Source organism: Theropithecus gelada, chromosome 15 (genome assembly GCF_003255815.1).
Source record: "Theropithecus gelada isolate Dixy chromosome 15, Tgel_1.0, whole genome shotgun sequence".
NCBI lineage: Eukaryota > Metazoa > Chordata > Mammalia > Primates > Cercopithecidae > Theropithecus > Theropithecus gelada.
In genome coordinates this window covers 45,539,396-45,562,391 of record NC_037683.1, presented here as the reverse complement: position 1 = coordinate 45,562,391, position 22,996 = coordinate 45,539,396, and the positions used below count along the sequence as shown (strand labels likewise).

General features: G+C 43.1%; 1 protein-coding gene across 10 annotated transcripts in view; it reads left to right on the top strand.

The window, feature by feature from the left end:
* The window catches only part of MELK (maternal embryonic leucine zipper kinase), a 110,011-nt gene that overhangs the window by 55,127 nt on the left and 31,888 nt on the right, over positions 1-22,996 (top strand). For all 10 annotated transcript variants that reach the window (XM_025360516.1, XM_025360512.1, XM_025360514.1 and 7 more), the window contains 3 exons: positions 3,103-3,171; positions 5,989-6,087; positions 17,088-17,174. In XM_025360516.1, coding sequence (XP_025216301.1) covers positions 3,103-3,171; positions 5,989-6,087; positions 17,088-17,174 — 255 coding nt within the window. The remainder of the gene's footprint in view (positions 1-3,102; positions 3,172-5,988; positions 6,088-17,087; positions 17,175-22,996) is intronic.

The following is a 22,996-nucleotide window of genomic DNA, read 5'->3' as shown; positions in this document are numbered from 1 at the left end:
TTCTTACAGAATCAGTCCACCTTAAAGATGAAAGAGAAAATAGACAGGTATGGATCACTCAGAGTCCTAAGATGTTAAGGCAGGCTGGCTTTTGATTATGTTAAAGAAATAATCAAAGTCCCAGAGAAGCATTGTCAAACAATGAATCTAAAAAGAAAGGGTCAAAAATCAACCTCTCTGATGAGAGTAGACACACTGACCTATGAGTGTTTCCTAGGAAGAACAGTAGCTTTCATTTTACAAATGCCTTTTAATATTATTACATTTTTATTCCCTTTATCTAAAGCACTCAATATTACCCAGAGAGCCCTTTTTTTTTGTTTTTTGAGACAAGAGTTGCGCTCTTGTTGCCCAGGCTGGAGTGCAATGGCGTGATCTCGGCTCACTGCAACCTCCGCCTCCCAGCTTCAAGCAATTCTCCTATCTCAGCCTCCTGAGTAGCTAGGAATTATAGGTGCCTGCCCCACACCTGGCTAATTTTGTATTTTTAGTAGAGACGGGGTTTCTCCATGTTGGTCAGGCTGGTCTCAAACTCCTGACCTCAGGTGATCCACCCGCCTTGGCCTCCCAAAGTGTTGGGATTACAGGCGTGAGCCACAGCGCCCAGCCTGAGAGCTCATTCTTATTTATACCTTGCCAGGGCACCTTAGCACTTGCCAGAGACAGAAACTAACAAAGTTTTTTTGTTTGTTTTGTTTTTGAGATGGAGTTTCACTCTTGTTGCCCAGGCTGGAATGCAATGGTGCAATCTCTGCTCACTGCAACCTCCACCTCCTGGGTTCAAGTGATTCTTCTGCCTCAGCCTCCCAAATAGGTGGGATTACAGACATGGGCCACCATGCCTGGCTAATTTTTTGTGTTTAGTAGAGACAAGGTTTCACCATGTTGGTTGGGCTTGTCTCAAACTCCTGACCTTGGCTTTCCAAAGTGCTGGCATTACAGACATGAGCCACTGTGCCTGGCTCAGAGTTTGTTTTTGAATTATAGCAATGAAACTTTGAATTTATTTTTCCCTACCAAGCCTCATGTACGGCCAACTGGACCCCAACCTGAAGGCTCACTGCTGCCTGGGCTCCATGCCTATCCCTGGGAAGTGGGGGTTTTAGATGCTCTAGCCGACTCTCTGGAAGTCAGCAGTAGTCTGACAGTTGCCTGTGACCTTTGGAAAAGGCTTTTTCTCAATTTGTTGTTAACTTTGTTAATGATTTTTTTTTTTTTTTTTGAGACGGAGTCTTGCTCTATTGGCAGGCTGGAGTGCAGTGGTATGATCTCGGCTCGCTGCAACCTCCACCTCCCGGATTCAAGCAATTCTTCTGCCTCAGCCTCCCGAGTAGCTGGGACTACAGGTGTGTGCCACCATGCCCGGCTAATTTTTGTATTTTTAGTAGAGACAGGATTTCACCATATTGACCAGGATGGTCTTGATCTCTTGACCACCTCTTGATCCACCCACCTCGGCCTCCCAAAGTGCTGGGATTACAGGCATGAGCCACCATGCCCGACCAATGATGTTTTGTTATACAGAAATATCAAATGTTAATTTTGTCATATATTATTCTTTATAGTGGTTGGCTTTGCTGTCATGTCTAGAAAGATTATAAAAATAATCACTCATGCTTTCTTTAAGTACTCTTATGGTTTTGTTTTGTATTTCCCTTTCTTTTTTGAGACAGAGTCTTGTTCTGTCGCCCAGGCTAGAGTGCTGCAGTGGTGCAATCTCAGCTCACTGCAACCTCTGCCTCCTGGGTTCGAGCAATTCTCTTGCCTTAGCCTCCCGAGTAGGTGGGACTACAGGTGCCTGCCACCACGCCCAGCTAATTTTTGTATTTTTAGTAGAGACGAGGTTTCCCTTTGTTAGCCAGGATGGTCTGGAACTCCTGACCTCGTGATCCACCTGCCTTAGCCTCCCAAAGTGCTGGGATTATAGTTGTGAGCCACCGTGCCCAGCCTGGTTTTGTATTTTCATTTAATCTGGGTGGAATTAATTTTGGTATGTTCTGTGAGTTACAGTTCAATCAATTTTTCTCAAATAACCTGTTTTCTTAGCATCATTAAACAATGTGATTTCTGCTGTGAGAAACTGTAGTATTGCTTCCTCTGAATTGGGAAAGAGGATGTGTGTGGCAGGTTTATAAGAGATATTCTATCATGTGTTAGTGTTTAGCCAAGTCCCTGATCTTATCTTTGATGACTTGCTGGCCATAATTTCTGAGTATACTAGGTTGTATACATTTGCCTTCTTAGTCTCTTTTAGTCCTAAAAGAGGTATTTAACTTAGAAAGTGGCTTTCACTAGTTTTCCTCAAAGATTGTAAATTCTGTTTTGTGGATGACCTGTTTTTAACCATAGCCTATGTCCTGTCACCAAATATGCTTTTCTGCTGCTTCATTTTGTCAACTGATAATTGCTCTGAGATTATAGACTAATACTTGTTTCAGCAGTACAAAAATGGACTACAGTGTTTACTTGCTGTCCCTTTAATACTACAGATTCCAAAGCCGTATTACATTTATGTTTTCTGCGGTTACGTTCTTTGTGCTCTAGCCCTTCTCTGATATGTGGGTAATTTAGAGGCAATGATAGTATTTAATATGCTCGATTTTGTTCTTTGATTTTTTTATTTTATTTTATTTTATTTTATTTTATTTTATTTTATTTTATTTTTGAGATGGAGTCTCGCTCTGTCACCCAGGTTGGAGTGCAGAGGCGCGATCTTGGCTCACTGCATCCTCCGCCTCCCGGGTTCAAGTGATTCTCTTGCCTCAGCCTCCTGAGTAGCTGGGATTACAGGCGCTTGCCACCACAATTGGCTAATTTTTGTATTTTTAGTGGAGACGGGGTTTCACCACGTTGGCCAGGCTGGTCTTGAACTCCTAACTTCAGGTGATCTGCCTGCCTTGACCTCCCAAAGTGCTGGGATTGCAGGTGTGAGCCACCACTCCCAGCCAAGAAATTGATTTTTTTTAGTTAATAATGTTTACCAAGTATTGTAGTTGGGAGAAGTTTTCAAGCTTAAAAGTAAACCTCCAGCATGTTATTACCTAAGGAATTTGTGTCAAGGCTGATTGAACCTGAACCTCTTAAATGTTTTGTTTTTTGTAGAGAGGAAAATATGATGTTCCCAAGTGGCTCTCTCCCAGTAGCATTCTGCTTCTTCAACAAATGCTGCAGGTAAACTTTATTTTTAAATAATAGAAGTCTATTGTAATTGTTTGGTTCAACTTTTAAGATATCTGTGGTGCTACATCATTTCCTATTAGCTTGAAAAAAATCCCACTCATATCTACCTTGAAAATATCCTCTATTAGATCCTTTCTTAATTATGTTGTAAACCTAATTTGTTTTAGACACCTACCATATGTCGTAGCTGGTGTGGTTTTTCTAACTTTTTTTTGAGCACTGTGTGTTTTCTCTAACTAGCTCTTGTTCCACTCTCTTTTAATCCCAAAGTATTAATTGATTGATTGATTGATTGATGGAGATAGAGTGTCACTCCTTAGAAGACCCCCAGGCTGGAGTGCAGTGGCACGATCTTGGCTCACTGCAAACTTTGCCTTCTGGGTTCAAGCTATTCTTCTGCTTCTGCCTTCCAAGTAGGTGGGATTACAGGCGTGAAGCACCTTGCCTAGCTAATCTTTGTATTTTTAGTAGAGACGGAGTTTTGCCATGTTGGCCAGGCTGGTCTCGAACTCCTGACCTCAAGGTATCTGCCTGCCTCAGCCTGCCAAAATGCTGGGATTACAGGCATGAGCCACTATACCTGGCCCCAACTGTTTTTTTTGTTTTTTGTCTTTTTGAGACGGAGTCTCCCTCTGTTGCCCAGGCTGGAGTGCAGTGGCGTGATTTTGGCTCACTGCAAACTTTGCCTCCCAGGTTCAAGTAATTTTCCTGCCTCAGTCTCCTGAGTAGCTAGTACTACAGGCGTGTGCCACCATGCCTGGCTAGTTTTTGTATTTTTAGTAGAGACAGGTTTCTCCACGTTAGCCAGGCTGGTCTCGAACTCCTGACCTCACGTATTCTGCCTGCCTCGGACTCTCAAAATTCAAAGTGCTGGGATTACAGGCATGAGCCACTGGCTTTTTGTTGTTGTTGTTGTTTGTTTGTTTTTGATACAGAGTTTTGCTTTGTTGCTCAGGCTGGAGTGCAATGGTGCGATCTCAGCTCACCGCAACCTCCGCTTCCTGGGTTCCCAGGTTCAAGCGGTTCTTGTACCTCAGCCTCCCAAGTAGCTGGGATTACAGGCGTGTGCCACCATGCCTGGCCAGTTTTTGTACTTTTAGTAGAGATGGGGTTTCACCATGTTGTCCAGGCTGGTCTTGAACTCCTGACCTCAGGTGATCCACCCGCCTTGGCCTCCCAAAGTACTGGGATTACAGGTGTGAGCCACCATGCCCAGCCTGGCCTCTTTAAAAAAAAAAAAAAAAAAAAAATTTATAGACAGGGTTTTACTCTGTCACCCAGGCTGGAATCCAGTGGTATGATCTTGGCTCACTACAGCCTCGACCCCCAGGTTCAAGTGATCCTTCTACTTCAGCCTCCCGAGCAGCTGAGACCACTGGTACACACCATCACACCTGACTAATTTTTTGTGTTCTTTCTTTAGTTTTCTTTTTTTTTGGTTGTTTTTAAATTTTATTTATCATTTCATTCCTTATAATTACTTTCAGCAAACCATATATTTTTTGTAGAGATGGGGTTTCGCTCTGTTGCCCAGGCTGGTTTTTAACTCCTGAGCTCAAGCAATCTGCCTGCCTCGATCTCCGAAAGTGCTGGGATTACAGGTATGAGCCATGGCGTCCCGCCTGTTCCCAACTCTTGCACATTAAGTATGTTAGTAGATATATGCTTGAATATTAATTAATGTTTATTTAATTAATTAAAGGTAATAAATGCTTGAATGAGTTGACGTGCTATTGAATGGGCCCTGTTACCTAGTGCAGTGGTTCTCAAACTTCAGCAGATATCAGAATTACCCCAGGCTTGTTAAAATACAGATTGCTGAACTCCAGCCCCAGAGTGTGTAATTCAATAGATTTGGGGCAGGACTGAAATTTTGCATTTCTAACAAGCTCCCAGAAGATGCTGATGCTGCAGGTCTTGGGGCCACACTTTGAGAACCACAGTTGTAGTGGAATGAGCCTCTGAGGGTGAAAGATAGGAGTGCTGAAGCCTAGGTAAGCACTCTACCAGTTAATCAATGTATCACCTAGTCTGATCTATAAAATGGGGGTTCTGAGCCTGGCCTCACTGCTATGTAGTAGTATGAGGACAAAGTGAGATTGATAGGAAACACTTTGAAAATCTGAGTATCTTATTAGTGCAATTTTTTTTTCATTATGTATTCAGAATATCTTCTGTTTTTTCCATCTATTAAGTCATCTCCATCTTTTATTCAAAATTTACCTCAGACTCACTCACCTTGATTAAGTAGGGCCAGACCACCAAATCTCCGTAATGAGATTGAAAATGCCTTACTCTTTCTTCTAGACTCCAAAAAAACCTTAAATCTTTGTTGATTAATTTTTCTCTCCTTACATTTGAAAATTACAAATGGAAAGGTGTGCTTTTCAACTTGTTCTGTGTGATTGTAAGCTCATTGGAGGTAGAGATTGCCTATTTAGTATGAATGCCCTGCATTGTGGCTGCTTGAATGTTAAATTGGTGAATATTTCCCGTGAATAGGTTTTCCAGCAAAAGACTATTACATCATACAATAGATTGACTGAACTTCATGAATAATGTCCATACCAATGAAGTTCATGTTTGTTAAACATTTATCTTCTAAGCCTGTGTTGTTTGCTATAGTTTTCTTGCCTCTGTTGCCTTTTTAAAAGAATTTATTCCAAGGCCATTTTAAGGACTTTGACAGCATTTTTGTGATGATAAAGTTTACATCTGTTCTGATGCATTTTTAGTTCTCAGGAGGAAAGGTGTTCTATGTTCTGTATTTGAAATGTTAATCTCTAACTACTTTTTAATGGCCACTAGGTGGACCCAAAGAAACGGATTTCTATGAAAAATCTATTGAACCATCCCTGGATCATGCAAGATTACAACTATCCTGTTGAGTGGCAAAGCAAGAATCCTGTAAGTAAAATGAAATCCAGTAGAATTTTTTTTTTTTTTTAACTTTGTGTGGTCTTTGGGTGAATTCAGAACCTACAATGATGTGGTCTAAATATACAAGAAAATATAGTTTGTAGACTTACTAATCAGATTGGTGTTTGGGAGACTTGACACCTAATAGACAGTGGTTCCTTGACCCCATCTGCAAATGAGAATTACCTGGGACCTTAAAAAGAAATACCTGCTCCCCATCCGAGAACACTTAATGGGAATTTTTAAAAGCTCCCTGGTGTTTCTCATGTGCAGTCAGTCACGGTGCTCTGGGAATCTTGGGCAAGTTACTTAACTTTGCAGAGCCTATTTATTCATCTGTAAAAAGTAGGTTAAACCACTTCTACTTCCCAGAGAAGTTATGAGGGTACAGTACTCAAACTTTTTAGTTTGAGGACCCCTTTATACTCTTTTTTTTTTTTTTTTTTTTTTTTTTTTTGAGACGGAGTCTCGCTCTGTCGCCCGGGCTGGAGTGCAGTGGCCAGATCTCAGCTCACTGCAAGCTCCGCCTCCCGGGTTCACGCCATTCTCCTGCCTCAGCCTTCCGAGTAGCTGGGACTACAGGCGCCCGCCACCGCGCCCGGCTAGTTTTTTGTATTTTTTAGTAGAGACGGGGTTTCACCATGTTAGCCAGGATGGTCTCGATCTCCTGACCTCGTGATCCGCCCGTCTCGGCCTCCCAAAGTGCTGGGATTACAGGCTTGAGCCACCGCGCCCGGCCCCTTTATACTCTTAATATTTATTTATTCGTTAAAAAATAACATAACTATTACATATTAACACAAATATTTTTATGAAGAATAACCATTTACAAAATACATTTAGCAAAAAGAATGACATTGTTTTACAACTTTGCAAATTTCTTTAAAGTCTAGCTTAATAGAAGACACCTGTATACTCACGTGCTTCTGTGTTCAGTCTGTTTTGATAGGTTTTGATTGAAGCCAAGGAATAAAATGCAGCCTCACACAGATATGTAGTAGGAAAAGGAAGAAAAATTTTAATAGCCTTTCAGACAGTTTCTAATATCCCATTAAAACTTGAAAAGTGGTAGTTTCTTAAAGGGTAATTGCATGTGGAATCTGAAGCCATATCAATGACATTTTGTACTCCATAAAATCCATTGTTCTGTCCATAGGGATCTTTTCCCCACATAACGTGATGCATTGGTTATTTGGAAAACACTGGTTCGCTGAGTTATGCAAATCTTCCAAACGTTAACAGATTTCATTATACAACATTAAATCACATTCCTTAAAATCACTACTGATCTCAGTAGAAAAGTCTTTTAACTATTGGAAAGCACTGAAGATCATGGTGGCAAATAAAAGTTTTCTAAATTCTAATTTTTGCTTAAAAGTTCAAATTCTGTCATTGACAACAAATGTGTCATTTTCCTTGAACTGACAAGTTCCCTTGGTTCATTTTTGAGAAAATGTCTGCTAAACATTTAAGTCTAAATAACTATAGTTGGTCAGTGTTCTTTCTCGTCAAAATGGTTTTCTTTGAAAAAAACGGCTAATTAGGCCAGGCATGGTAGCTTGCGCCTGTAATCCCAGCACTTTGGGAGGCTGAGGCAGGCATATTACTTTAGGTCAGGAGTTCCAAACCAGCCTGGCCAACATGGTAAAACCCTGTCTTTACTGAAAATGCAAAAAATTAGTTGGCATGGTAGTGCCTATAATCATGCCTATAATCCCAGGTTCTCGGGAGGCTGAGGCAGAAGAATTGCTTGAACCCAGGAGGTAGAGGTTGCAGTGAGCTGAGAGCGCCACCACACTCCAGCCTTGGGTGACAGAGTGAGACTCTGTTTCAAAAAGAAAAGAAAAGAGGCTGGGTGCGGTGGCTCACATCTGTAATCCCAGCACTTTGGGATCCCAGGCAGGCAGATCACGAGGTCAGGAGTTCAAGACCAACCTGACCAATATGATGAAACTCTGTCTCTACTAAAAATACAAAAATTAGCTGGGTGTGGTGGCACACACCTGTAATCCCAGCTGCTCAGGAAGCTGAGGCAGGAGAATTGCTTGAACCCCAGAGGAGAGTGAGACTCCATCTCAAAAAGAGAAAGAAAAAAATGACGAATTGAGCTCATAATTCAGTCACACAGGTGCTTTTCCTCAAGACAACTATCATACTTTGGTATGTAGAAGTACATTATGCTACTACCTGTTTAGTCACACAGAATATTAAAAACATGTACTCAAAGTAAAAATGTAACAAAATTAATATCTTTTACTGGTTTATCAAGGAAATTCTTAATTGAAACTGCCTTCTTTTCAAACTATGGGTATATGACAAAGAATACAATATTTTAGTACAGTTTGGTGCCACTGCATTGATTAATACTAAGGTGCCAGCAATTTTATTTATTTAATTTTAATTTTTTATTTTTTTGAGAGGGATTCTCGCTATTATCATCCAGACTGGAGTGCAATGGCACGATCTTGACTGATTGCAACCTCCACCTCCCAGTTTCAAGCAATTCTCCTGCCTCAGCCACCCGAGTAGTTGGGATTACAGCCACCTGATACAACGTTTGGCTAATTTTTGCATTTTTAGTAGAGACGGGATTTCACCATGTTGGCCAGGCTGGTCTCGAACCCCTGACCTTGGTTGATCCGCCTGCCTCAGCCTCCCAAAATGCTGAGATTACAGGCATAAGCCACTGCACCCAGCTGCCAGCAATTTTACTTATCACTGCTTTCATACCATCCATACAAATGTCAACACTTTGAAAAATGAAAGATAATATTATAAAAATAGTTTGACCTTGGAGACTCTCAGGCATCTGCAGACCGTGCTTTGAGAACTGGTCTAACATGCATATATGTAAAAAACATAAACAACACCAAATGTTATTTAAGTTTAAACAGTTTTAAAAATATTTCTACATTGTTTTTAAAAAATGCTTTTTTTTTTTTTTTTTTTTTGAGACAGAGTCTTGCTCTGATGCCCAGGGTGGAGTGCAGTGATGCAATCTTGGCTCACCACAACCTCTGCCTTCTGGGTTCAAGTGATTCTCTTGCCTCAGCCTCCCGAGGAGTTGGGACTACAGGCACGCGCCACTATGTCCGGCTAATTTGTATATTTTTAGTAGAGATGGGGTTTTTCTGTGTTGGCCAGGCTGGTCTCGAACTCCTGACCTGCCTGCCTCGGCCTCTCAAAGTGCTGGGATTACAGGTGTGAACCACTGCACTGGGCCTTAAAAATGGTTTTTTTCAAACAAACGGCCACTTGGTAAAAATGCGGATATTATTATAGGACATGGATATTTTGTGTATTAGTTACTGCTGCATTAAGAACTACCCTGAAATTTAGTGGTTTAAAACAATAATTTGGCTGGGTGTGGTGGCTCACACCTATAATCCTAGCACTTTGGGAGGCCAAGGTGGGTGGATCACCTGAGGTCGGGAGTTTGAGACCAGCCTGACCAAGATGGAGAAACCCTGTTTCTACTAAAAATACAAAATCAGCCTGGCATGGTGGTGCATGCCTGTAATCCCAACTACTCGGGAGGCTGAGGCAGGAGAATCACTTGAACCCGGGAAGCAGAGGTTGCAGTGAACCAAGATCACGCCATTGCACTCCAGCCTGGGCAACAAGAGCGAAACTCTTCCTCAAAAAATAAATAATAATAAAAAATAATAATAATTTACAATTCTGTGGACCAGACATTTGGACTGGGTTCAGCTGGGCCGTTCTTACGTATGCCTTGCCTGGGGTCGTGGCTACAGTTGTCTTGTAACTGGGCTGAATGGTCCAAGCCTCGCTAGAAAGACTGGCTGTTTCCTGGGCCACATGTGTCCATCAGGCTAACCTGGACTTTTTTTATATAGCAACTGGATTTCCTTTTCTTTTCTTTTCTTTTTTTTTTTTGAGACCAAGTCTCACTCTGTCACCCAGGCTGGAGGGCAGTGGCGCAATCTCTGCTCACTGCAAGCTCCGCCTCCCAGGTTCAAGCCATTCTCCTGCCTCAGCCTCCCGAGTAGCTGGCACTACAGGCGCCTGCCACCATGCCTGGCTAATTTTTTTTTTTTTTTTTAGTAGAGACGGGGTTTCACTGTGTTAGTCAGGATGGTCTCGATCTCCTGACCTCATTATCCGCCTGCCTCAGCCTCCCAAAGTGCTGGGATTACAGGCGTGAGCCACCGCGCCCGGCCAGCAACTGCATTTCGGAAGAAGAAAGAGGATAAGCCCTAGTATTGTAGCATTTTTCAAGCCTCTGCTTGCACTGTACTAACTAGTGTCCCACTGGCCAAAGCAAGCCATGTGGCAAAGCCCAGAGCCACTATGGAAGCTGTATCTTTCAAGGTTGTACAGTTCTTATTCTCTATTTATAGATAAGGGAACAGAAAAATGAAAAACAACTATTTATGAAATAAATTTAGTGAGAAGAATGGCATTGCTTTACATCTTTGCTGATTTCTTTGAAGTCTTATTAGAAGACACTCGTGCTTCTGCATTCAGCCTGTTTTGATAACGTCGTTTTGATTGAAACAAATGAAGAAAATACAGCCTCACACAGATATGTAATTAGAAAAAAGAGAAGTATTTTAATAGTGTTTCCAGATAATTGGGGATATTCTCTGATATCTCACCAAAACTTTTTCAGTGGACTAGGACATGTGCATGAATCAACAGAATAGCTTAGAGGTGTGTCTCAGATATGCCAAAGCGTAGAATTGGTAGATCTGTGGGGTATTTGCTTTCTGGAATAATCACACCAATGTAAATATCCTTCCCAGTAGCCAGCTCATCTTGGAAAGAAAGACTATACTTGTTCCAGGCCCCTTCCCACTATTCTGCCCACTATTAATGGGCCATGTGGCCTGAGCTGAAATCACTCCTGATTCTCCTATGATTGTTAACTCCTAAAACTTCTCTTATCCAAATTTCCCCTGGCCCTACGTGACATCTTTAATATCTATTGAGCAAATACAACATAATTCTAACAGCAACCATACCAAGATCCTAAGAATAGTAGAATGTGCAAGCATCTGAGCAGTGTAGCAGCAGAACCAGGGAAGCTATGATGTGCCCCTTGTGAGGTGGAGAGAGTGGGTGGTGCAAATGCCTATGTTCAGCCATTGGGGGTCATCATTTCTCCATGTGTGGAGGGCTTTGCACATCTTCTCAGCCATGATCCTAATAGGATAGAATACATTACTGTTTGTGTTAGATGCCAAAATGAAGAAAGTCTCTACTTTCTACAGCCCCAATATTTTTTTTATTTGGGACACAGTATAAAGTAAAATATATAAAGTTTTGAGTGTTCCAAAAGAGTCTACCGTTTCCCCTACATGTTTTTTTTTTTTTTTTTTTTGAAAATAGAGTTTCGTTCTTGTTGCCCAGTGACGTGATCTCAGCTCACCGCAACCTCCGCCTCCTGGGTTCAAGCGATTCTCCTGCCTTAGCCTTCCGAGTAGCTGGGATTACAGGCATGCACCACCATGCCCGGCTAATTTTGTATTTTTAGTAGAGACGGGGTGTATCCATGTTGGTCAGGCTGGTCTTTAACTCCTGACCTTAGGTGATCCGCCGATCTCGGCCTCCCAAAGTTCTGGGGTTACAGATGTGAGCCACCACGCCTGGCCTCCCTTACATCTTAATATAATAATTGCTACTATTTATTGAGCACGTAGAGTAGAATAGTGTACTATTATAGTAAGGGCTCTCTGTATATTATACTGTGGTATAATATAGGTAGAACTCTTAGGATAGTACCTTTAAGAGTCAGGTACTACCCTGTGGGCTTTATGTTTTTTAACTCCTTTAATCCATTTAATCTGTACACCAACCCTCCGAAGTAGGTACTATTATTGCCCCCTTTCGCAGATGAGGCAACTGAGACACAGAATCATTAAGTAACTTGCCCAAGGTCAAACAATGAGTAAGTGTAGAACCAGGATTTGAACCCACACTGAAGGGTTCTGAAATGGAATGGATCTGATAGACTAGCTGATTCAAGCTCAGGGCCCACATCCTGTGTATTTGCAGCCAGCATTGCTTATCTGGTTTCTATTGAAGTAGCTACTGGAGCAGAGTGATGGAGAGGTGGCATTGTGTTATGGTATAAAAACCTGGGGCTAGGAATGAAAAATGCCAGTCTTGGGCAGATCACAGTAACTTTTCTGAGTCTTCATTTTATCACCTCTAATATGGGTATTCTAATGTCAATCTGTGCATGTTTGGGTCATGTTTTGCCATTTATAGAGTACCTTTACATGTTGTATCATTAATCTCTTTTGCCTGCCTTGCAGAGCTGTTACAAGATCAAATGAATTATATACAGGAGAGGCATAATGGATTGTTGTTGCTTTTTGAAGGATTTGCTTTTCTCTTTCAGTATTGTGTTTCATCAAGAGTGAACTATTTGGCCGGGCGCGGTGGCTCAAGCCTGTAATCCCAGCACTTTGGGAGGCCGAGGCGGGTGGATCACGAGGTCAGGAGATGGAGACCATCCTGGCTAACATGGTGAAACCCCGTCTCTACTAAAAATACAAAAAACTAGCCGGGCGTGGTGGCGGGCGCCTGTAGTCCCAGCTACTCGGAGGCTGAGGCAGGAGAATGGCGTGAACCTGAGAGGCGGAGCTTGCAGTGAGCCGAGATCGCGCCACTGCACTCCAGCCTGGGTGACACAGCGCGAGACTCTGTCTCCAAAAAAAAAAAAAAAGAGTGAACTATTTAAAAAATTCAGATTTCCTTGAATATTTAAGGTATAGATGCTGTCTGTTCTGTAACTCTATGCATGATCTCCTCCTACCATTTTCATACATAGTTCTGGTACCCAAGTATTGTATCAAATAGAAGTTATAGTCAGTTCCATTTTCTGCCTTAGTGAACAGGAAATGTAGTAGGCACGGATAATCCAAAATAATTGGCTAGCTTTTGGGATGCAGTTTTGTACTTAATTTGAGTATGTATGGCTGAGAATTCAGAGCGCTTTAAGTATTGATCCTCTTTGGAAAACACAGCTTGAGATTAATCATGTTTTTCAGACCCTTGGTATCTTTTCTACCCCACTTGTTTCATTGTTTCCAGTTCAGGAGCCCAGCAGAGATGGTAGCACCTCCTTCCTCTGTCTCCTGCCTTTCTCACACATATGCCTTGTGGTAAAGGTACAGGCAGGAGGCTGGGGGAGAGAGGGGTTCTTTTACAGTTAAAAAAAATTTTTTTTTAAACTTAAGATGATGGAGGGAACTCAAAAATTTATTTTCTTGCTTGAGCAGTGTTGACATCAACAAGAAGATAACAGATATTAAGGTGTCTAGGCTTCTGAGGTTGAGACCATCTTGAGGGGGAATCTACAGTTCTAGGAGCAGTCACAGTCAAAGCAGCACAATGAAAACTTATTCTTAGCACTTTGGACTTTCACATTACCACTAGTATAAACCTTTGTGGTCTCTACTTTGTCTGTAACCCATGAGGTTGTGCTTGTACCAGTCAATAATGCAAGGCTGCCTCAGTCTGTTTGAGCTGCTATGACAAAATACCATAAACTGAGGCCGGGCGCGGTGGCTCAAGCCTGTAATCCCAGCACTTTGGGAGGCCGAGACGGGCGGATCACGAGGTCAGGAGATCGAGACCATCCTGGCTAACACGGTGAAACCCCGTCTCTACTAAGAAATACAAAAAACTAGCCGGGCGAGGTGGCGGGCACCTGTGGTCCCAGCTACTCGGGAGGCTGAGGCCGGAGAATGGCGTGAACCCGGGAGGCGGAGCTTGCAGTGAGCTGAGATCCGGCCACTGCACTCCAGCCTGGGCTACAGAGCGAGACTCCGTCTCCAAAAAAAAAAAAAAAAAAAAATACCATAAACTGAGTGGCTTAGAGAGAACAGAAATTTATTTCTCACAGTTCTGGAGGTTGGGAAGTTCAAGATCAAGTCATCATAGAGCTACAGTTCTGAAGGGTAAAAATAAAGAAAAAAAAGATCAAGGCACCAGCAGATTTGGTGTTTGATGAGGTCCCACTTTCCGGTTCATAGAATGGTTCTTTCTTGCTGTGTCCTCACATGATGGAAGGGGACAATGGGGAAAGGCCTCTGGAGCCCCTTTCCTTCCCTTTCCCTTTCCTTTCCTCTTTCCTTTCCTCTCCTTTCCTTTCCTCTTTCCTTTCCTTTCTTCTTTCCTTTTCTTTCTTTTCTTTCTCCTTCTGAGATAGGGTCTCATGCTTTTACGCGGGCTGGAGTGCAGTGACTTAATCATACGTCACTGTAACCTTGAACTCTTGGGCTCAAGTGATCCTCCCACCTCAGCCTCCTGAGTAGTTAGGACTGTGAGCCATTGCACCTGGCTAATTTTTGAATTTTTTTTGTAGTAACGGGATCTTGCCGTATTGCCCAGGCCAGTCTCCAACTCCTGGCTTCAAGTGATCCTCCCACCTCAGCCTCCCAACGCCCTGGGATTACAGGCATGAACCATTGTACTTTGACCTGGGGCCTCTTTTATAAGGGTACTAACCCCATTTATGAGGGCAGAGCCCACTCATGACCTACTCACCTCCCAAAGGCCCAACCTCCTAATACTATTACACTAGTGATTAGGTTTCAGCATATGAATTGAGGAGAGAAATTTATCTTTACTGTTTCTTTTCATGATGGCAGCCTTACTTTCTCTTGAGCTTTTTGTTACAAGTGTGATGTTCAAAACAAGGGAAGCTCATGATATTGCCCTGCTTTGTGCTGGACAGACCTCTCTTTCATGTTATGTTTGGTTCTGAATACCTCACTTCGATGTATAGTATCAACCTAGAGTGTGATCTAAAGAAAGGGCCAGAATAGTAAGGGGAGTTAATCAATAAAGTGGAGGTTGGCAGAACTAGAAAACAGAAGACTTGCAGAGGAAAGGTTGCTTATAATAGGAATACTCAAATTTCTGAAAGGCTCTTCTATCATAGAGGAAATAGAATTATGACTGTTAGTGAAAATAACCATTTTTTGAGGGCCTACTCTGTTGAGATGTTGTACTAGGCACTTGCTCTATGTTGCATATATTGCAGGGCACGTACCATCTCTCTCTAACAGATGATGAAACTGAGACTCAGAGGTGTAGTCATGTTCAAGGCCAAATGGTTATTAGTCCTGTTGCAGTTAAAACTGAGGTCTGTCTCCCTGTGATCTCTGTCCACTGGGAATTGGTACAACCTGATGGCTAACAGGCTTTGGAATTAGACAGACCTTAGGCAGCAGGAGGGAGATGCTAACCATTCCAGCTGTTCTGTGTACACTTTAGAGGAGGCCTTTAAGCAGAACGTAAAGCATCCCTCACTTGGGCTGCCATAAAGAGAGTTTTTTTTTGAAATGGAGTTTTGCTGTTGTTGCCTAGCCTGGAATGCAATGGTTTGATCTCAGCTCCCCACAACCTCTGCCTCCCGGGTTCAAGTGATTCTCCTGCCTCAGCCTCCCGAGTAGCTGGGATTACAGGCATGTGCCACCATACCTGGCTAATTTTGTATTTTTAGTCGAGATGGGGTTTCTCCATGTTGATCAGGCTGGTCTTGAACTCCTGACCTCAGATGATCCACCCACCTCGGCCTCCCCAAGTGCTGGGATTACAGGCGTGAGCCACCGCACCTGGCCTAAGAGAGTTTGTATGTTGGAAAGATGAACTTTGAAGTTATATTCCTCTGCTTCTCTTCCCGTGTAATCTTCTGAGCTCCCTTCCAGGTCCAGGCCAAGCTATTCCTGCCTTGTTGTTCTCAGTGATCCTTGTTTGGTTCTGAGAACCCATTTCCGGCCCTACCTTTAGTGAGGTACCATCATGTAGGGATTATTTGGATAATTTCTGTCCTTAAGCAAAATGAATTTTGTGTAGAGGCTTTTACTTATTCTTTTTTAAAGTTGTAGTTCAGCATAATAATGATTATGTGGCATCTATGGCACTGTCGTAAAGGTTCCTTGAATTGTGCTAAACGTAAATATAATGAGAGGTACCCTGTGCTCTACAAGTCTGAATCTTTTACCAGTCTGTTGTATAACCACTGATTTTAGATGCCTAGGTGGCTGCTCTTTGATGAAAATACCAACGCAGAGGCCAGGCGCAGTGGCTCAAGCCTGTAATCCCAGCACTTTGGGAGGCCAAGACAGGCGGATCACGAGGTCAGGAGATCGAGACCATCCTGGCTAACACGGTGAAACCCCGTCTCTACTAAAAAATACAAAAACCTAGCCGGGCGAGGTGGCGGGTGCCTGTAGTCCCAGCTACTCGGGAGGCTGAGGCAGGAGAATGGCGTAAACCCGGGAGGCGGAGCTTGCAGTGAGCCGAGATCGTGCCACTGTACTCCAGCCTGGGCGACAGAGTGAGACTCCATCTCAAAAAAAAAAAAAGAAAATACCAATGCAGGTCTTGCAGTAGGGAAGGGGGCGGGGGATATACAGTCCCTGGGCTGTACAACAGAATTTTTTTTTTTTTTTTTTTTTTTTGAGACAGTCTCACTCTGTTGCCCAGGCTGGAGTGCAATGGCACAATGTCAGCTCACTGCAGCCTCCGCCTCCTGAGTTCAAGTGATTCTCGTGCCACAGCCTCCCAAGTGGCTGGGATTACAGGCACTCACCACCACGCCCGGCTAATTTTTGTATTTTTATTAGAGATGGGATTTCACATGCTGGCCAGACCAGCCTCAAACTCCTGACCTTAGGTGATCTGCCCGTCCCAGCCTCCCAAAATGCTAAGATTACAGGCATGAACTACTGCGCCCAGCATTGTACAACAGAACTTTAACAACAGTTGCTCAGATAATGATGGGGATATAAAGAGCTGGGAAAGAGCTCATCTTGAAATGCTTCCTGGAATATGCTTACATCTTAAAAGATTGTAGAGAATGTTGATTCTTCCCCAAGAAATTGACAAATTCATGTTTTACATAATGATATTTGATTGTATAAAGTAATTATACTGATTTTAAAATGTCAAAACAATGAATATATTTGTAATTTTTTGTTAATAAAGTGCATAATTTTTTTTTGTAGTTTATTCACCTTGATGATGATTGCGTAACAGAACTTTCTGTACATCACAGAAACAACAGGCAAACAATGGAGGCTTTAATTTCACTGGTAAGAAATACAGCACGGGCTGGGTGCAGCAGCTCACGCCTGTAATCCCAGCACTTTGGGAGGCCGAGGTGGGAGGATCACTTCAGGTCAGGAGTTCGAGACCAGCCTGGCCAGTGTGGTGAAACCCCGTCTCTACTAAAAATACAAAAATTAGCCGGGTGTGGTGGCACGTGCCTGTAATCCTAGCTACTCAGGAGGCTGAGGCACGAGAATCACTTGAACCCAGGAGTCAGAGGTTGCAGTGAGCTGAGATCCCGCCCCTGCACTCCAGCCTGGGCGACAAGAGCTAAACTCCATCTCAAAAAAGAAAAAGAAAAAAAAAATACAGCAATACAGCATGAATTTGAGAGTAATATCTTTTGTTTCATTGTTCTTTATTTTATCAGTACATGAAAAATAGTGTAGCATTTTCAGACCTATGATTTTATTATGGGTACAAATATTGCATTTAAAAATATTTACATATGATTTCCACACAATCCTGATGTGTACTAGATATTTTCTTTAAAAATGAACACTCCATACTTAAAACATTGATGAAGAAGCATTACAGTGAAAAAATAATTAAAAAACAACTGGCCGGGCGCGGTGACTCAGGCCTGTAATCCCAGCACTTTGGGAGGCCAAGGTGGGTGGATCATGAGGTCAGGAGATGAAGACCATCCTGGCTAACACAGTGAAACCCCGTCTCTACTAAATATACAAAAAAATTAGCCGGGCGTTGTGGTGGGCCCCTGTAGTCCCAGCTATTCGGGAGGTTGAGGCAGGAGAATGGCGTGAACCTGGGAGGCGGAGTTTGCAGTGAGCCAGGATTGTGCCACTGCACTCCAGCCTGGGTGACAGAGCGAGACTCCAGCTCAAAAAAAAAAAAAAAAAGAAACAACAAACTAGTGCACAAAGAATGGACAGAGTTCTAATTTTGACTACTTTAAAGTTCTCTAACGTGCAACTGGGTTTCTGCTGTGGAAATGAGGTAAACACAAAGCAATTTTCTTCTCACCTGAAAGCAACAGCAGTGTCACATCACCCCTAAGTGGACAAACCAAATACCATGAAAGCGTCATCATGATTTCTGGTGTTTGATTATTTTGGCTCTTTCAGATGGTCAGTCTCTAGATCATACCTGTGTTGTTTGTGTGTGTGTGTGTGTGTGTGTGTGTGTGTGTTTTAAGAGATCAAGGTAGTCACAGCTGTCTCTAATGTGAAGAGTGACTTGTACGTCACTTTGTTCCTGGCCCAGTGCTATGTCTTCTATCACCTGTAATTTATGTTTGCTTTATCTGTTCTTTAACTTGCAAGGTGGAGTCCTTAAGCAATTAAAAAAAAAAATCAAACAAAGCTTTGCTAAGGCACAATTCTTTTCAGTAAGGAGAAAATATAAAGAAATTCTTTTGAATGACATAATAAGTAAAGACAAACAGAATGTATCTGGAAATGGTAGTGTAATTTACTTTTTCATGGATAATGCCTTTAGGGGAATAGTAAGAATTGGGAATTGCTGTAAGATTTGTATGGTCCTTAGTCTTTCATTAGTGAAAATTTGAAGTTTCCATTTAAGCCACCTAAAAAAATAAATTGTAGGACATTTTCTTTGGGATAGTCTTTAATGGAAGACTATACTTTAGATACTGAAATTTTAAAAAATGTTATTATAGAAAAATTTTCCCACCAAAGTAGAGAGAATAGTATAACAACACTGAGTTTCCATGTTCTCATCATTCAGTTTCAATAGTTAATAACGTTTTGCCAATTTAATCTGTATCCTACCACTTTCTCCCTTCCTCCCTTTCCAGCTGGGATATTTCCAAGTAAATCCCAGATAGCATGTCATTTTATCCAGGACAAATTGGTGTGAGATCCACAAACTTTAAAAATCTGAATCTTAAATGTAACATACTTAAGCCAGGCGAGGTTCCTCATGCGTGTAATGTCAGCACTTTGGGAGTCCGAGGTGGGCAGATCATGAGGTCAGGAGATCAAGGCCGACATGGTGAAACCCCGTTTCTACTAAAAATACAAAAATTAGCTGAGTGTGGTGGCACGCCCCTGTAATCCCAGCTACTTGGGAAGCTGAGGCAGGAGAAAGACATGAACCCGGGAGGCGGAGGTTGCAGTGAGCCGAGATCGTGCCACTGCAATCCAGCCTGGTGACAGAGTGAGACTCCGTCTCAAAAAAAAAAAAAAAAAAAAAAGTAACATACTTAAGAGTTTCAATAATCATTGAAAAAAAAGTCTTTAAAATGGTATATTTTATGACATCTCTACCTATAATTGTCAGACTTAAAAGTGAAATGGAAATACAAATTATTTGCTTTCCTTCTGATGCATAAAACATAACAAAGCATAGTAGAGGTTGTTTCCTGGTGTTACAACTCTCTAAAGAGCTTCTCAGTTATTCTTAAAGTTAAGCATGACCAACATCAATAATGCAGTGAGGAAAGTAATATTTTTTATTCCTTTTGTACTTTTCTCTCATTCTTAAATCCCTGTTCATACTTCATTGAGTCCCAGGGATGAGTAGGATATAGGCTACTCACTCTCAATCAGAGATTCTCACCTTGGCTGTACAGTAGAATTTCTTGGGAACTTTAATCCTGATGTTTAGGTCTCAACCCCACAGATGATGATTCAGTTGGTCTGGGGTTTGGCCAAGGCATCAGAATTTTTTTTAAAGCTTCCCAGCTGATTGTGGTATGCAGCCAGAGTTGAGAAGTAGTGCTCTAGATTCTTGCTGTTCAATGTGTGGTCTAGGACCAGCAGCATCAGCATCAACATCTAGGTGCTTATTTGCCATGCAGAATCTCAGGCCCCACCTCAGACCTACTGAATTGGAATCTGTGTCAAATCTCCAAGTGGTTCATATGGTCAGTAAAGCTTCAGAAGTGTTGGTCTAGGTCAGTTCTCAACCAGGAGTGATTTTGGCACTCAGGGGGCATTTGGCAGTGACTAGAGACAATTTTGGTTGTCATAACTGGGGTTTGTGTATGTCTACTAATGCCATCCAGTGGGTAGAGGCCAGGGATGCTGCCAAACATCCTTCAATGCACAGAAGAGCCCCTCACAACAAACAATTATCCAGGTCAGATGTCAACAGTGCCAAGGTTGAGAAACCCTTGTCTGGGTAGCTCAGGGAATTCATACTGGCTCTACATACTTTCCAATTTGAATAGCCTCAGAAAACCAGGTTTGAGATTAGCCAGCGTCTGTTATGTTTTTCTGTGACATCCTGAGACCTCTGCCTTCACTTTTGGGGCTGATGAGACAGGACAGAGAGAGATTAGATTAGATTAGTGTGATCTATATGCTGGTATGGTGCTGCTGATCTTTGTACAGAGAGAGAGAGAGTAACAATATTTCTCTCAAACATTCAACTCATAATGTGTCTGGAATTGATGGGTTCTTGGTCTCGCTGTCTTCAAGAATGAAGCCATGGACCCTTGCGGTGTTATAGTTCTTAAAGATGGTGTGTCCGGAGTTTGTCCCTTCAAACGAGTTCAAATGTGTCTGGAGCTGCTTCTTTCTGGTGGGTTCGTGGTCTCGCTGACAGGAGTGAAGCTGCAGACCTTTGCGGTGTTACAGCTCATAAAGGCAGCATGGACCCAAAGAGTGAGCAGCAGCAAGATTTATTGCAAAGAGCAAAAGAACAAAGCTTCCACAGCCTGGAAGCAGACCTGAGGGGGTGGCCACTGCTAGCTAGGGCAGCCTGCCTTTATTCCCTTATCTGACCCCACCCACATCCTGCTGATTGGTCCATTTTACAGAGAGCTGATTGGTGCATTTACAATCCCTGAGCTAGACACAGTGCTAGACAGAAAAGTTCTCCAAGTCCCCACCTAGGTTAGCTAGATACAGAGTACCAATTGGTGTATTTACAAACCCTGAGCTAGACAGGGAGTGCTGACTGGTGCATTTACAATCCTTGAGCTAGACACAGAGTGCTAGACAGAAAAGTTGTGGAAGTCCCCACTAGGTTAGCTAGATACAGAGTACTGATTGGTGTATTTACAAACCCTGAGCTAGACACAGAATGCTGATTGGTGTATTTATAATCCCTTAGCTAGACATAAAGGTTCTCCAGGTCCCCACTAGACTCAGGAGCCAGCTGGCTTCACCTAGTGGATCCCCGCACTGGGGCTGCAGGCAGAGCTGCCCACCAGTCCCCAGCGGTACCTGCACTCAGCCCTTGGGCGGTCAATGGTACCCGTTGCCATGGAGCAGGGGGTGGCAGGGGGCGGCGCCCGTGGGGAGGCTTGGGTAGCGCGGGAGTCCACGGCGGAGGGGGTGGCTAGGACATGGCGGGCTGCAGGTCCCCAGCCCTGACCTGCGGGGAGGCGGCTGAGGTTCAGCGAGATTTCGAGCGCCGTGCATGTGTGCAGGCGGTGCTGAGGAGCCCTAGGCAACCTCAGCAGCTGCTGGCCTGGGTGCTAAGCCCCTCACTGCCCTGGACCAGCGGTGCTGGTCGGCTGCTCCGTGTGCGGGCCCGCTGAGCCCACACCGGCGCCTGGGCCCGCGGGAACTCGTGCTGGCCCACGAACGCGGCGTGCAGCCCCGGTTCCTGCCCGCGCCTCTCTCTCCACACTTCCCCGCAAGCAGAGGGAGGTGGCTCTGGCCTCAGCCAGCCCAGAGAGGGGCTCCCACAATGCCGTGGTGGGCTGAAAAACTCCTCAAGCGCCGCCAGAGTGGATGCTGAGGCCGAGGAGGCCCCGAGAACGTGGGTTGCTAGCACGTTGTCACCTCTCAATAAGAACTCCCACTTTTATATTATATACAGGAGCACTCTGGTACTGCTTTTTATATGCAGCAGTGAGTCTCCTATGTCTTGTGATTTTGACTGATCTCATTGTATTCCTTTTGAGATTCCCAACAGTACTTTGCTTACTTTCTCCCTGTTCCTCCAGCCCTGAGTGGCTCTGGATTGTGGCAGCAGCCAGTCCTCTGCTAGAGGACCTTCACTAAGGGTCACATGTGTGTTCGAGAACCTATTCAGTCCAGGACAGATCCATTTTCCCCATCCCTGTGATGTAAACACCCATGCATGTAAAGACTGAAGGCCTCAGGAGGAGGGTCAGAGGAAGGGTGGGGCCACTCCTCCGTGTCTCTACCCCTCTGCACTAGTAGCTGCGTCTCCTCAACCCAGGTGCCTGGACACTTCTTTAACATTTAACTGGGGATTTAAAGATGTTTTTAGTTTTCTAGAAATGGAACTTTCTCATGGGTAACCCTATCACTTTACTTTCAGACGTTTGACTTTCAAAAGAGGGAATTGCCTATAAAATAAGGGAAACCTTTGTCTTAGACTTGTGGATTGACATCACCTGAAAGCATAACTAATGTGTTGATTTATCTGTTTTTGAACACAGAACTCTCCTGTGGTGCATCTTATAATGAGAAGTATACAATGGCACTGGCCAGAAAGTTATAAAAAAGATGCTTTGTTTGCCTAGGGAAAAGGAAGGTTTAGAGGATGGTTGTAGAAATCCTAGGCATGATTAGGAAACTCCATCTAAAACTCTTAGCACTATCCAGGAATTGTTTACAGTGCCTGAGTTATGCCATCCCATTGTTGATAAGAAAGTGACAACTTGTTTCTTAGCCATTGTCTCTAGTCAGTTTATGACACCTCTTTCAAAAAGGTGGCTATAATACATGGGGATATCATAGATATGGGGTGGGAAAAAGTCTTTAATGTAGTTTTTGGAAAGTGAAGAGTGATTATAAATACATAGTTTCCTCCCACCATAGTTTCCCAGACACCTTCTCCATGAAGCCTCTTCTTTTCATTTTTTTTTTTTTTTTTTTTTTTTTTTTTTTTTTTTTTTTTT